Source organism: Bactrocera neohumeralis, chromosome 4, assembly GCF_024586455.1.
Source record: "Bactrocera neohumeralis isolate Rockhampton chromosome 4, APGP_CSIRO_Bneo_wtdbg2-racon-allhic-juicebox.fasta_v2, whole genome shotgun sequence".
In the NCBI taxonomy this organism is placed as follows: Eukaryota; Metazoa; Arthropoda; class Insecta; order Diptera; family Tephritidae; genus Bactrocera; species Bactrocera neohumeralis.
The window spans coordinates 74,449,901-74,465,924 of record NC_065921.1 but is presented as its reverse complement, the minus strand read 5'-3'; the positions used below and the strand labels follow the sequence as shown (position 1 = coordinate 74,465,924).

Below are 16,024 nucleotides of genomic sequence, written 5' to 3'. Positions count from 1 at the left end.
TCGAATTTTATATAGAAATTTTTTAGGGTCTCCCACATCTCGCTTTCTCTCTCTCAGTCTCTCTTTCTCTCTCTCAGTCTCTATGTCTCTTTCCTTCTCTCTCGTTCCCTCTCTTTTTTTCTCTCTCTCTGTCACTTGACAGACTCAATGCTACCTTTATATTTAACATAACCTTTGCATATAAAATGCTTTGTGTTGCAGAACTTAAGGTCAGTTTTATTTCATTAAATGATAAATGTGGACTACTTTATTCCGAGCACCATTATTGCCTTCATTCAATAATCAATCGTATATACTTTTTATTCATTGTCAAAGTGAAAACAAAAATTTACAACGGAAAATCAACCAAAAAAGTTGTTTAAATTTTCTACAAAATCATTAAAAACTTTCAAAACTTAAAAATTCAGCGCTCCTGTTTGGACAGCCGACACGATATGTCAAAACCGTCGATGTGGAGCCTCGACACGGACGAACATGACTCGCTGGAATCCGACGCAGAGTACGTTGAATGGCGTACCGATAGCACACGCACCACTTTTAAGCGAGCTGGAGGCAAAACTCAAATGACTGCGTTGCATAGCCGTCCAAATATAAGCAGCAGTCGCAGAGCGGTGTCTTTTGGGGAAGAACGCGAGCCGCGTTTGTACGCTGGCGCAGCAAATATTCCATCTGAACCAAGTGTGACATCACTCTCTTCAGCGGCAGAGGAAGATGAGGTACTTGAATTGCGAACTGCGATGGAGCAAAAGAACGCGCAATTTGTGAAAGTCGCCAAAATTGTTGTGCTCTTTATAATCTGGCTTATATTCACCGGTTTGCTATTAGTGCAACCCGAACATGAACATCCACAATCGAATTTCATATGCGTTAACAATGGTACAGAGAAGGTTTTCCATGTGCCGGAGGAGTCGCTGTCGAATGGATTTTTCATTACCGCCACCGGACCATTTATAATGCTCTCCAAGGATCAGTTGAAGAAACTGGCCGGCAAAGAAAAAACACTGACTATACAGCTGCTACAAATGATTGGTGAAGAGCGACATGAAGCCACCAAACCGTGGGTATTATATTTGGCAGACACAAAGAATTTGGACGATATACATCTTGTGGAACGCAAAAAACTCTTCGCGTTGCAATACATGTCCGCCGAGGGTAGCAAAAAGTTGCAAATCAGCATGATCACCAATATACCGCAACCGCTGTCTCTGGAGTTCTTTTACGAGCCGTCGCCGATCAACTTGGAAGTTGGCATTGTTGTTGCGCTATTACTCATAGTTGGTTTGTATTTCCTGCTGATGCTTGACATCGTGCATCGTGCGCTCGCAATAATCGTCTTCTGTACGCTCGCTATAGCCATGCTGGCGTTGCTAAACTTACGTCCTTCGTTGCGTACCATCATCGATTGGATCGATTTTGAAATACTACTGGAGCTATTCGGCTTGACGCTCATCATTGCCATACTGGCAGAGACGGGTATTATCGATTATGTCACCGTACGCATCTACGAGATCTCGAATGGTCACATCTGGCCCATACTGAACTGCTTGTGTCTGATCACTTTAGTGTTTTCATCGCTACTCGATAACATACTGATGATGCTATTGATTGCACCGATTACGATGCGTGTCTGCGAGCTCATGCAACTCAATCCGATGCCATTGCTCTCATGCCTGATTATCTATGCGAATGTTGGCGCCACTTTGACGCCAAATGGCATGACACCGAGTGAATATGTCTTGGCACATGAGGTCTTACGGCGCGAGGGCATCGACGGTTACGTGTTCATCGAACACGTTTTACCCGGTACATTGATTGCGGGCGCCAGCGCTTACCTATATATGCGCATACTCTATCACGACTCGAATACGATGCGCTATAAAGATGGTGCCGAGATTGAACGTCTGCGTCGCGTAATTAAGGTGTGGTCACGCACCGCCAAGAGTATTAGTCCATATTCGAAAGATGAGCAGGCTATGCGTGATACAGTCTTATCGAAGGTACGCCGTTTGCGTAGACGCTTGAAACGTATTGGTAAGATGCCGGCACCACCGCCGGATTACAATGAGACGGTGAAGGCACTCAAAACTGAATTTAAAATTACCGAAAAGGCGCTACTAGTCAAATGCTGCATCGTCTTGTTTTTCGTTTTCTCACTTATCATATTGCATCTCGTGCCGAATTTGCATTTCCTTTCCACGGCTTGGACCGCGCTGCTCGGCTGCATACTGCTGCTTATATTGGCCGACAATGAGGACTTCGATGGCATTCTCGGCCGCATTGAGTGGTCGACAATGCTTTTTCTCGCCTGCGTCATTGTATTCTCCGAGGCCACATCACAGATGGGCTTATTCGATGCGATTAGCAATTTTACGGGCGATCTTATTAGTTACAGCAGTTCGAATGCGCGTTTAGTTGTCGGCATTCTGATAGCCGTTTGGTGGTCAGCATTTTGTGCAGCCTTTCTTACCGACCCATCGGTAACCTCGTTAATGTTGCGTGCCGTCACCGTTGCTGTGGAAGATATCGAAGAGGAACAGCTGCCGCTGCAGCCGCTCATTTGGGCCGTAATATTGGGCTCCGGCTTGGGTTGTATGGGCACGATAATCGGCACCTCTGCCAATGTCATATGCGCCGGCTTGGCGGAGAAACATGGCTACAACTTCCCATTTCTCTATTATTGCAAGGTTGGTTTCCCCATTATGTTGGTGTGTATGACGAGTGTTACCATATACTTGATGATTGCTCATGTGATCTTTCATTGGCATTAATTTTAATAGTTATTTTTAAGTCGAACTTTTTTTCTTATCGTTGTGTTGTTTTACGTTGCTGTGATCCTTGGTTCGAATGTTTCATTAATAAAACGGAAATGACTAATATACAAATTGTGTTTCAGTTTGGTTTCGGGTTACACATGTGCCGTCGTTCCCACACTCATGTGGCACAAGGTTGTGGTAAATGGCATTTTCGAAAAAGTGCCGCATTAAACCTCTGCAAAGGTCTTATGGGCCTGTTTGCTGGGGATTACGGGCGCAATGGAAACTATGTCAACAAAGCCTTTAAATTTATTCAAATAAAAGTGAGATATGAGGAATTGCTTACGGCCAGCCCACTAATGATTTTAGGCTATTGGAGCCAGACTCGGCGTCACTACATGTCGATCTTGTTAACAAACTCGGTATAAATTGCCAATGTGATCGCGGAAGGTAGTTCCTTGAGAAAATAAAAACAACATTTTCATTCCCTAGTAATGAAGAATAAACCAATGCAATGCAAAGCTGTGGAAATCGTAGTTCCGACCACAGAGTGGCAGTTGGGATTAAAACTAAGATCCCAAGAATTTTTAGTTTTTAGTAAGAGTGATTCTAAGAGTAGGATGTTGACATTGTTAATGAAGTTAGTGTACATAAACTAGAAAAATGACCAAGAAAAGGAGACCCATGATGAATGAAACTCAACGTTTTCATTTCCCGGCAAAGAAGAATGGACTAATGATTCTGTAACAGACAGTTCCAACGACGTACGAGTAACCTACATACTGTAAGACGGAACAAGGGTGAAATAGGAACATGAGCGGGCGTCATCTATAGTAATCCAAATTCAAAAAACAGTCTCAAACTAAATGACTTATATCAGTGTTTCAGACTCCATTCCATTCAGCTCCGATATTTTTGGCATAACAGAAGGTGCCAAGTGCGCTTCTACAAGTCCATAAACTTACTAGTGGATAGCCAAGCGGCAATTAATGCCATCCGCAAAGCCAATACAAGGTTAGATTAAGAAAGCGAGCTGTAACTGGACTCTCGGTAGGTAATTTCCGGTCATATAGAAATTGAATGAAGTGAAAAGGCAGATGAGAGTTGGCGCGTACGGCGGCAATTTTCTTAAGCTCTGCTAGACCATTCAGCTCCTTTTAGGGTATTTTGAAGTAATAGACCTTATTGAAAAACCTCAGATCTTGGGGTATATCTATACAGGGTGTAACACAAAGTTACTTTGAGATAGTGTTGACGGTGTAAAGAGCAATAAGCTTCGACTTCTTTCAAAAGAGAACATAGCAATATTGTAGGGGTACTCACACCAACCCTTAAGGTCACACATTCATACAGCATGCGCGTAGGATAATAAGACACCAGAACATTATCTATGCGAACGCCCAGACTTCAACCGGTTGAGACATGATATACTCAACGGTTCTCAATCCTCCAACCTAAGACATATTGAGCAGCTAAATCTAATTTTCCACGATTTTTTACCAAAACGACTGAGTTGCTGGAAAAGGCTTAATTTGGTTACCAGCCGGGAACAGAAATGGCTTGATTATGGCTCAAGTGCTGTTGCCTACGGTCTAGAGCTCTTGGGTTTTCCTTTTCAACCAACCAAGCACAGGGTAACGGTAAGCACAGCAGCTAAAAATTGCGAAAAAAACCAAATGTTTGAAACCATTTACGGTAAATAAAGCTTGCTACAAAAAGGATATGGTAGCAACACCAGCGACTACAAAAATCAATAATTATTCTACCTGCGTATCGATGGTAAATCGCAGGGAAATCGAACCATTTCCGAAACGAATAAAGGATAACGTCAAGATAAAGCGGCCGTAGTCGAATCGCGGTGATCCGGCGCAAATGATGACCAAGCTGGAAATGATGTACAGGCAGGTTTTGCGAAGTGTTTGGTGGGATTAGCTGGGAATCGTCTACAATGAGAAAACTTTTAATTTGAGCTTGTACCGTTGAAGAATTCAATCGCCTGAATGAAACACTCGTCCAGCAGCGGCCAATTTTGACCAAAAGGTAGGGACTTGTTGTACCATGAGAACGAAGCAGGCCACATACATCGCAAATAAAAAGAAGATCCGACATTTTCTGGCTCATTGGGTATGTAAACAAGTAAAATTTCCGCATTTGGGAAAAAGCAAAAGAGATTGAAGAACTGCCATTACATGCAGAAAAAACATCGGTTTGTTATGGTTTGTGGGCCGGTGGAATTAGCGGTCCATATTTCTTAAAAAATGAATGCGATGAGAACGTAACCGTCAATGGAGACCATTATCGTGTCATGTTAAACAACTATTTGATGACTAAAATTGAAGCTCGTGTTCTCGGTGACATTTGGTTTCAACAAGCGGCACCGCTTCCACACATCGCATCACTAAATGGATTTATTGAGAGAACACTTCGGGGAGCAGATAATTTCACGTCTTTGGCCGGTCGATTAGCTACCAAGATCGAAAATTGGACTCAACGGATGGACCATTTGAGTCGTAGCCGCAACCAATATTTCAAAGAGGTGATCTTCAAATAGAAAGTGCTAAATAATATTATTTCAAATGATAATAAACATTTCCCATAAATTTGAAGTTTCCGTGTTTTTCTTTAAAAAAAGTAGCGAGGCTTGGAAATGAATCAACCTTTATATATGTTGTGTATATACATATACATATGTATTATTTGTCGACATTTTTACAAGCCACATCTTTCATATTTCCGCCTAAATATGCTTACGCTCTGTCACTTTGTGGTATATTAGATTTATGACAACAAAGCCAAAGCCAAACCGTGTGGGCGGTGTAGGATGAGTTAAGGCTGACTGTCGCTGCAACTAATTGATTGCAATTCCCAATTGTTCATTAAAGACAAATGAATGAAATTTGCATTTGAATAGTTCTTTTGAAAGTCTATTTTTATTAAAAGGGGAAATAATCGCAGCTGTTTAACATTTTGAAATTGATACTAATGTGTGTGCTGGCGCTTAGGAATACATATAATACTACACAGGATGTAGTATCACCAGCTTTATGATTTTCTACGATTCCGCTGTTACCTGGCACCCATACCAGTCTTATCACAAATACACTCGAATTCAAGCTACTATCGCCGCCTTACTATCTGAGTGGATGATCACCTCTCTGAATAAGGTGTAGTGAATCTACTGCTACCTTAATGGCTGCAATCTCGGCTTGGAAAACATTGCTATAGTCGCAAAGTCTGAAGTTGGAGTCCACCAACATTCCCCCCAACGTTTGACCCATCCGTAAAAGAACTCACTGCCACTCTACTCCAACGTCTTCTTCCCACCCACCTCCCTTGCCAACATATGGGCAGAGAAGGATTGGCGACTTCATGATCCAAGTGATCCAATATGAAGACCAGTATGAAGTCGAGGTGTGTGTGGATTCCCCATGTTCAGACACGTATTCTTTCAGGAGCTCAGATTATCTGAGACTGATAGCGAATAACGCAGCCATACACCTTCAGACGTTGTCCATGTGTATCATGTGCAAGATGGCGTTAAGTGCCATGGTTGAAGTGGAACCTTAGCGCACCTTACATGCTGATGAGTGCCGCCCGTTGAACGCTCTCGAGTTTCTTTGCAAGTGTGGTCTTTTCTAGAGCCCTCCACCACATAAAGACTCCATAAAACATAATGAGCTTGACTATAGTGTCGTAGAGCCAGAGGACCACCACGGATGAGAGACCCCACTTTTTGTTAACGACTCCTTTAAGGCAGTATAAAGCAATCGATGCATTTCTTGCTCTCTTTTCGATGTTCGACTTCCTTGAAAGCTTTCCATCCAAGTTGAGCCCTAGATATTTCACTGTATTCGCCGGTTGCAGACGCATGTCTCCCATTTGCGGCAGCGGTGCCTTCTATCCTCTGGTAAATAAAATCATCTCGGTTTTATTTGGCTCGATGGCGAGACGACTTCCGACTGCCCAATTTGTTACGATGCTGAGATACACTTGCGTCAAGTCGTATACGGTACTCAGGAACTTTTCTTGCCCATAAGTACTATATCGTCTGCTTAGGCAATCATCCGAGAGCCACGATCCTCAAGTTTTCTTTAGCAGGTCGTTAACAACCAGGGTACATAGAAGGGGAGAGAGAGCTCAAACTTGTGGACTTCGTCGAGCACGTGTTTTCCGTATTAATTTTAAAACACTCTGACGCTCAAAAGACTAAAAATAAGGCGTTTGAAGTTTCATTCGACTCCAAGATCATATAGAACAGTTACGAGTGCTTCCGACAGGACGTTATTGACAGATCTCTCAATATCAAGGAAGGTCAAGGATAATATATCTTCACGAAATTTGTTATGGAGTATTTTCCAAGCCAAAGCTACAATTTCCGAAGAAATTGTGCAGATCGGACCACTATAGCATACAGCTGGCAAACAAGCTGATCACCAAATATTCCTCTTCCTGAAAGATATAATATTAGCTTATGCAGCTGTAGTTAACGTTTTCTCTTCTATTTAAATTTTTTGCGCACACTGAACCACCCTGTACTTAACAAATGGCTTACATATGTATGTAAATCTACAGCGCTATAGTCTAACAGCATTTATTTTTGCACCGCTTCACACTCATCATATTCCCGCGAAAGCTGCGTTCTGCTTTCCATAGCCACACGAAGGGTTTTCGTAATTTATTTGGGCGGAAGATACAATGTACAAACATACACACACAGCTTTTTAATGGCTATATAAGCTAAATGAAAATCATAAAGCAAATTGCGCTTAAACCTGTCTGCTACTCTTCATTGTTAACCGCGCTGCCGCCGGCCTTATGATTGATGATGAGCGAACCGCGAATGAATTTCATATGTATATACTCTTCTTCTTCTTCTCACGCTGGCAGGAAGCGTCGAAAAGTGTTGGTAAAAATTAATTTCGCACACACACACACTTACACTTGCCAGTACGTAAGTGAGATTGGAAGAAATACCGAAAGTGAGTGACGCATAATGTCGAGCGCAATTCACAAATTAAATTTACGCCTTAAAAATAGCAATGAATGTGCCAAGTGAGCGTCGCATGGGGCACACCACCCTAACACCAAAACCCTTACGCCCCGTGCCCCCATACGCACAGTCACTTTTGTTGGTTGATGCGGTGACGCTGATGTCATGGTTGCGCAGTGACTTTGGCTGCATTGACGCTGCTGGTGTGGTTGGCCAACCGTTATCCTTCAGCTGCCCCTACAGCGCCATTGCGCTCTTAATTTCTTGCCTTTCTCAGCGTGCTGACGTTGACATTTCATTGCCGGCCGACAGCTTTGAAAATGCCGGGGATTGCATTCAACGTGGTTGGTTGGCAGCAACAGAAGCTCCACTTAGTAGCGTAGCTGAATCAATTAGACATCCGATTTGTAAAAGCATGAAATATTAATTGCTTACATAATGAATGTGCAAATGGTAGGGACTTAGTAAGGCATTAGAAATTTGGTTGACAATTCACGTTTTGAAGAAAATTCAAAAGTTTTTTCCATACATATGAAAATTTGCGAGAATCTTTAGAGATTCCAAGAAAGCTCAGTCACGATATTAATTTATAAAACTGAGAGCAAGCCATGTTGGCAAATACCATTGACCATCATGTCCTCATCACCCGAATTTGATCGTTAACTAGATCGGGTAAGTTTGACGTTTAGCAATTACAACGACTAGAAGATTAAAATCGGAGTGGAGATCATCCTCTTCTTTCCCAGTGGATACTGCGTCGAATACTCTTAGAGCTGGGATGTATTTATCCAATCAGACGATATGACCTAGTCAGCGTAGCCGTTGTCTCTTAATTCGCTGAATTATGTCAATGTCGTCGTATGTCTTGTACATATCAACGTTCCATCGACTGCGATCTTCGTCGTTGCCAATGCGCAAAGGACTATAAATCTTAGACATAACTTTTCTCTCGAAAACTCGTAACGTCAACTCATCAGATGTTGTCATCGTCCATGCTACTGCACTATTTGGCAGGACGGGGATGATGAGAGACTTGTAGAATTTGGACTTTCTTCGTCGCGAGAGGACTTTACTTATCAATTGCCTACTCAGTCCGAAGTAGCACCTGTTGGCAAGAGTTATTCTGCGTTGGATTTCCAGGCTAAAAATGTTGGTGGGGTTTATGCTGGTTCCCAAATATATGAAACTATTCAAACTTCAAAGTTATGGCTGCCAACAGTGACGTGGGAGGCCCAGTCGCGAGTGGTACGACTGTTTGTCTGATGACAGGAGATATTTTGTCTTGGCCTCGTTCACGACTAGACCCATTTGCTTCGCTTCTTTGTCCAACCTAGAGAAAGCAGAACTAACCAACTAGATTTGCCTATTCGTCTAGAATTTTGCCAAAAACTGATTGAATTGGCCAAAGAAGACTATAACTTGAAAAACTTGCCTGTTTATGTCTGATGAGGCCCGTTTTGGTCTCAAATGTATACAAGAAAAATTGCCCTTTATGGCGTGAATCAAATCTAGAAATAATCCACGAAATGGAACTTCACGCAGAACGAATCATTGTGTGGAACGGAGTTTCATGAAGGTATGCTGCCTGACTTTTTTGAATAAAACGGCGTAAGAGTCAATGCCACCGTTATTTTAAGATGTTTAATGAGCTTTTTTAACTAGAACTGCGCCGAAGATGTATCCTTTTCAATAGCGCTTGGAGATGGAGATGGAGCAACTACATACATAGCCAGACCGGTTACTGTGGAGGAAAGAAAAACAAATTAATATCAAGAAACTTCACTTTCCGCTGGTTCTCAACGAAACCAGACTTGTTTTTATGAAGTTATATCAAGCAAGTGGTGAACAAACCAAAACTGAGAAATCTGATTGAGTTACTCGAAACTTCTTATCTGTCAAAGATATCACTCTAAGAGCATAACATAGTCTTCAAAGTTATATTATCTAGTAAATTAAATCCATTGCACTAAAGTTAATTCCGGATCCCACTTCGTTCTATATCGTTGTAGAGATGGCAGCATCAGCTCTGAAATAGAGTCTCTATTGTAGAGAGTCTACCGTTGGACGACTTGAAAACGACAGACGGAATTGGTATGGTACAACCTCATACGAAGCAGAGCCCACGGGCAGGTTACTAAGCATTTCTCATGCTGTGGTCTATGTTATTGAGACATGCAGTAATTATTCCAGTGACAAACTAACACGGGAAACGAAATGTCATGCTCAGTGATAGTCAAGCGGTACTTCAGGCCATCTAGTTCATTGAAATGAAATCAACAATGATACTGGAGTGCATAAGAGTGCTTAACATCAATTGAAATGAGCTAGCCGACCTCCTGGCGAAAGAAGCTATGTTAGCGAGACGGTTTTTCGCTCTTGGCCCTTCATTATAAAGTAGGAGCTACGGAAAGTGGAAAAAGCCGGGAAAAAACGTCACTGGCATCAAGCGCCAGGGCTGACAAACAAAGTTCAAGAACTTATTCGGTATTCCCAGTTACAAACTAAGGTAATTAGTGGGTTGTTATACTGGTCACTGTAGGCTTTGGCGTCATCTCTGCACAGGTGAGGGTATTTCTTCACGTATCTAATGCGCTTCTGTAATCAAAGAGCAGATACACCGGTGCACTTACTACTGAATTTCCCACAATCACAAGAAAAAGTAGGCAAATCGGGCAAATAAATTTGGTGAGAGCGCAAATTGCAATCATTAATCCAGGAATGTTACTGAGCCTATTTGATGCGACTGCGTTAAGGAAATTTTGTTTTAACAGGGGAGTATATAATAGACAACAGGTCGTAATTCATTCCTGAAATTTCTAAGTAGCTAACAATTTTCATATTATGTTATGTTTAATAAATTTTGAAAGAGCGAACTTCAATTCTTTTTTTCTAAATCTTATATACCTCCAGAATAAATTGTTCTTAAGACTCTAGGCTGATAATATATTATAGGTATTTGAAACCATAAAACTTCCGATATATATGTCTAATGGAAATTTATTTATATGCTTGTATTTAATCATCCCTGACCTTATGCGCTCATTCATGCGCCGTTATAATGAGTGAAATTAGCTTCGTTTTATGCTAATTAAAATTTATGACACCTGTTACTCGCTGCTCTACATAAATTACTGGTGAATGTTCAAACCAAATTTATGCATTCTTTGTTCATACACATACACGTACATATACATACATACATATTTGTAAATGCAAAAACAATACTGCACAAATTATGTGAGTAATTTTTAAAGAGAGTGGACCAGGGTTACTCTCAAAAGTATATAGTTGAGAATGAATTAGTATTCAGTTATATTTCGGGTATATCTTTTGGTTACAATTTTAGATATATTACTTGAAATTACAATTTGCCTATGATATTTTAGAATTAGTTGCTTTCAGTGGACTCTCAGGTACAAATGGGTACAATTAGTCGCCTCACAGAACACGCTCAAATAAAAGCGAACAGCTCGTTCCATATAAAAATATCAAATATGAGATAAGTTACATGTTACTTTCTGACTAATCGGTGACTTATCCAGAACTCGTCGCCTATTTTGCTGGGCAACTATAATACTTACGCTCCAATGTGCTCACATATACACTTACAAGTATGAATACTTACCCAAGCGTAAGTAATCTAGCAAGTTAGCTTGTTTTATTTCCATGGCTTTTGTTAATGTGTTCTCCTTTGTAGTAATTTGGGGGTTATCAGTGAGAGTAGAAGAACCGCGACTCGCAGCGTGATAAAGCGAAATGTAAGCACTGTGTGGAAATTAAATGCGAAAAATGTTTAATGACTACGCATTAACGAGGCATGCATGTGTGTTTGTGCCTATAAATTAGCGGTAAGCTTCATAGTAATAATAACTGTTATTACAATGGGTAAAGGCAAAATTAAATTTTTAGAAAATTTTCATTTCTGTCTCAAAATTTTTTGCTGTGAAGATAAAGACAGTTTTCTACAAAGAAAAATACGGAAAATGATCACAGCAAACAAATTGTACTGCGCTAGTGCCGTCTGGCTCGCGGTGGTTCAACGGAAAGTAATGGATCTCACTTCGTTTCATATCATTGTGGGGTGCATCCGCTCTGAAATAGAGTACCTATACTACTGTGCCCAAAAAATAAGGTGACATTGTATTTATTTTGAAAATTATTTATTTATTCTTCCATATCAGTTTCATCTCCTTCAAAGTAATCCCCTCGCGATGCAATGCACTTATATGCAACGGATTTTCCAATCTTCGAAACACTGGTTGTAGTCACTTTCCGGGATGGCCTTCAGTTCCGTCTTCGCTGCGGCTTGATCGGCTCTATCGTATAAAAACGGTGTCCCCGGAGCGGTCTTTTGAGCTTGGTGAACAGCCAGAAGTCGCACGGCGCCAGATCAGTTGAATACGGTTGTTGCGGAACGATATGGGTTGAGTTTTTGGCGAAATGATTACGAATTACGAGGATATATAGAGTTTACCGTTGGACGGCTTAAACGACAGACGGAATTGTGGCTGGTGTACTCATACCAAGCTACGTATCAGTGCCCATGAGTAGGTTTCCAAGCAGAGGTCTATGTTATTGAGACGTGCCGAGTTTATTCCAGAGAAGAAATTTCACGGGAAACGAATTCTCAGTGATACTTCAGACCATCTTCCCCATTGAAATCAAATCAATGATATTGAAGTGCACAAGAATGCTTAATTGAGTTGCCACTGAAAAAAATACCTAACTAGCATGGATCCCTGGGCATAGAGGCATCAATGGAAATGAGCTAGCCGACCTCCTGGTGAAAAAAGCTGCGTTAACCAGTTCGTTTTTTGTTTGTGGGTCCTTCACCATACGTTAGGAGCTACGGAAAAAGGAAAAAGCTAGTAGCAGACGTCACTGGCAACAAGTGTCTGGGCTGAAACAGGTGAGGCTATTTCAGGCAGAGTTCGATAGACGGTTCAAGAAACTATTCGGTTTTCCCAGACACCAACTAAGGCAGTTAGTGAGCTTTTATACCGGTCACTGCAGGCTGTGGCTCGTCTGGATCGCGTTGGCTCAACAGAAAGTAATAAGAGAATTGTCATTCATTCACCTTCTGGCCAGATGACAAAGATCGCGGCCACTAAAAGTTGGTTCTCATCAATCCATACCACTCTTCATTGACAGTAGCGGTGTCACCAGCTTCATTTCAAAAGAAGTACGGACCGATGATTCCAACAGACCAAAAACTACATCAAACTGTCAACTTAGGTGAATGTAATGATTGTTAGTGAATAATTTGTGGATTTGCTTCGCACCAGAATCGACAGTTTTGTTTATTTGGCACACCACTGAGATGAAAGTGAGCCTCATAGGAGAAGATGATTTTATTAAAAAAATCGTTAACATTTTCAAGTTGTTTCAAGGCAAAATCAACAATTTCACGAGATTTATTTACTTCTGGCTAACATTGGCTCGCATATATTGCAAGTAGTTCCGTAGAAATTTTGGTCTGAGTTGGTCCAGTGGCTTCAGTTCTAGAGTGCAAACAATTTTATAGGACGCAACCCCAAATTCTTTCTAAAAATCAGCCAGGTTGTGCTATGAGACAGTTCCAATTCTTGAGAACATTATGGAATCGACAAATTGCGGTCTTCAGCAACACTGGCCTAAACTTCAACAATATCTTCTTTACTTCGAGCGTTTCTTTATCTGATTGACACTTGCACATTATGTAAAGAAAACTTACGCTTGAAATTCTCAAAAAATCGACGATTAAGTGTTGAGATTTGGTGATTTTTAACTAAAAATGGTTGAGAACTATTCAAGGATCTCCCAACCAATGGCTGGCTTAGGGAGTTATATGGGCTTACGGCTTTCAAAAATCGAATTTTGTTTTACTGTTTTATTAAATTCTACACCACTCAAAGAATTTCGACCTAAATTTCGCGTTTTTCTCGAAACTGTATTTTTGAAGTCGGTTGGCAAGATTTCTCGAGAACTACTCAACCGATCTTCATGAAATTTTACACAGATCTTTGAGATACAATTCTTAAAGACTTGGACGAAGGATTTTTTTTGGAAATTTTAATTTTTTTGTAAAAATGTCTGGCAAAAATGCAATTTTCAGTTTTTTCTTTAGTCCAAGTTTTGAGTTAAGACTTCGACTTAAACACGTATTTTTTTTTCACTTTAGATGATCCTGTAAGGAGTTATCCTGGTGCTTATTTTTTCCGATGGGTCAACGGAAATGACGTCGCAATGGCCGAGTTTAAAATATTTTTCTCCAAAAATATCAAAATTTTTTTGTTAATAGTGTATCTTTGTAACAAGGAAAAATTCTAATAAAATATTAAATTTTTTATATGAAAAAAACATTTTTGAAAAGAGCCCGGGGAAACCTTAAGTATTAAGATTTTTTGATTTAGAACTAAAATAGCTGAAAACTATGCAAGCCTACAGATACAGAATTTTAGGATCTGCTAAGCTATAATCGGCTTAAAGAAATAAAGTGGACATCTTTTTCCTTATAATCATGTGTTCGTATGTTTAATTTTTTTAGATAGAATCGGTTGAGTACTTTTGCCTCTCACGCATAGACTTCCTTTCCCAATATTTATTATAACGACCTTTTTGGAAAATATTATTCGAACTTAGTCATCGCATTGCTCTATTTTTAGCAAATCTTTATTTAGAATATAAATTGTCTAATTCACTGCACTATGAATATGAAATATTAGAAATACTCAGCCAGTTTTTATTCGATTATTTATTAGCATTTTCTTCCATTTAATTAACCGCAAATATATGGTATTGCACAATATTTCGAATGTCTTCACCTGTTCGATAAATGTAAAAATACATAAATAAAAAACACTACAAAAAGAACTACGAAAAGTGACATGGAAGTGGTCTAAATCCAAATACCCAAACAGCGTGGCATTTATTTTTAATTCCCAAAGGGGCGGGATAAATGTAGAACGCAAGAACGCTTCAGCGCTGCTGACAAATGTTGCGCAGCAATGCAACAAAAACAACATAAAAGTGCGATTGGCCAGGGTAGGTAGTAGAGAGTTGGTAGGGGGTCTTGAAAGAAACAGAGATGTTAATGACAAAATAATATCCAATACAGTATGTATGTGTGTATATTTATATAATTATAAAGAACTGCGTTGAGTGTTAGCATGCATTAAGAAATGTAAATCTACAGAGTGCGGGTAAATTACTTGTATTTATACCCTGAACAGGGCATATGCATTAAGTTTGTCACGAAGTTTGTAACACCCAGAAGGAATCGTCGGAGACCCTATAAAGTATATATATATAAATGATCAGTATGTTGAGCTGAGTCGATTTAACCATGTCCGTCTGTCTGTCTGTCCGTCCGTCCGTCTATATATATACGAACTAGTCCCTCAGTTTTTAAGATATCCTTTTGAAATTTTGCAAACGTCATTTTCTCTTCAAAAAGCTGCTCATTTGTCGGAACGGCCGATATCGGACCACTATAACATATAGCTGCCATATAAACTGAACGATCGGAATCAAGTTCTTGTATGGAAAACTTTCACATTTGACAATATATCTTCACAAAAGTTGGCGTAGGTTATTTTCTCAGATAATAATGTAATATACGGAGAAATTGCTCAGATCGGATTACTATACTCGTAGTATACAGCTTCCATATAAACTGAACACATAGTTACTAAAAGAAATGCACCTGTGAAGGGTATATCAGCTTCGGTGCAGGCGAAGTTAACGTTTTTTCTTTTTTAATTTTAACAAAAAGTAAGAGCGTAAAGTCAAAAGCAGAAAAATTTAATGCGAATGCAATGTCGGTGTAAGGATTACCTCTTGCAAGTCAGAAAAATATGACGTTTGGGATGATCCGTTTCTTGAAAATATATGTATTTTATTTAAAAAATTATTAAAAACAAGAAAAAGCGTTAACTTCGGCTAAACCGTAGCTATAATACCACTTAAGGGTACATTTTTTTATAGCATAAGGGAGTATAAAATATCCTTATATGATTGGCCAGTTTAAATGGCGGCTATATGCTATATATTCAAATATTGTAGCGATGTCCTATGTTAAAATTTTTGCCAAACTTCGTGAAGTTAACTTCTGCAATAAAAAAGTCATGCATACTTTTGTTCGGTGATTCAGCTTGTCTGACAGCATAATGCTAAAATAGTCCGATATCGGTGGTTCCGACATATTGGATGCGTGTAAAGTTTCAGGTCGATATCTCAAAAACTGAGGGTCCAGTTTGTGTATATACAGACTGAAAGACAGATGGACATGGCTAAATTGGCT

The 16,024-nt window shown here is 40.0% G+C and overlaps 1 protein-coding gene across 1 annotated transcript; it reads left to right on the top strand.

Moving 5' to 3' along the window:
* Window positions 1–434: 434 nt before the first annotated feature.
* Window positions 435–2,984, top strand: LOC126755848 (P protein-like). The gene is made up of 2 exons (XM_050468565.1): window positions 435–2,701; window positions 2,894–2,984. Exons 1-2 carry the CDS (start codon window positions 435–437, stop codon window positions 2,982–2,984), a joined length of 2,358 nt encoding a protein of 785 aa, XP_050324522.1.
* Window positions 2,985–16,024: the final 13,040 nt, after the last annotated feature.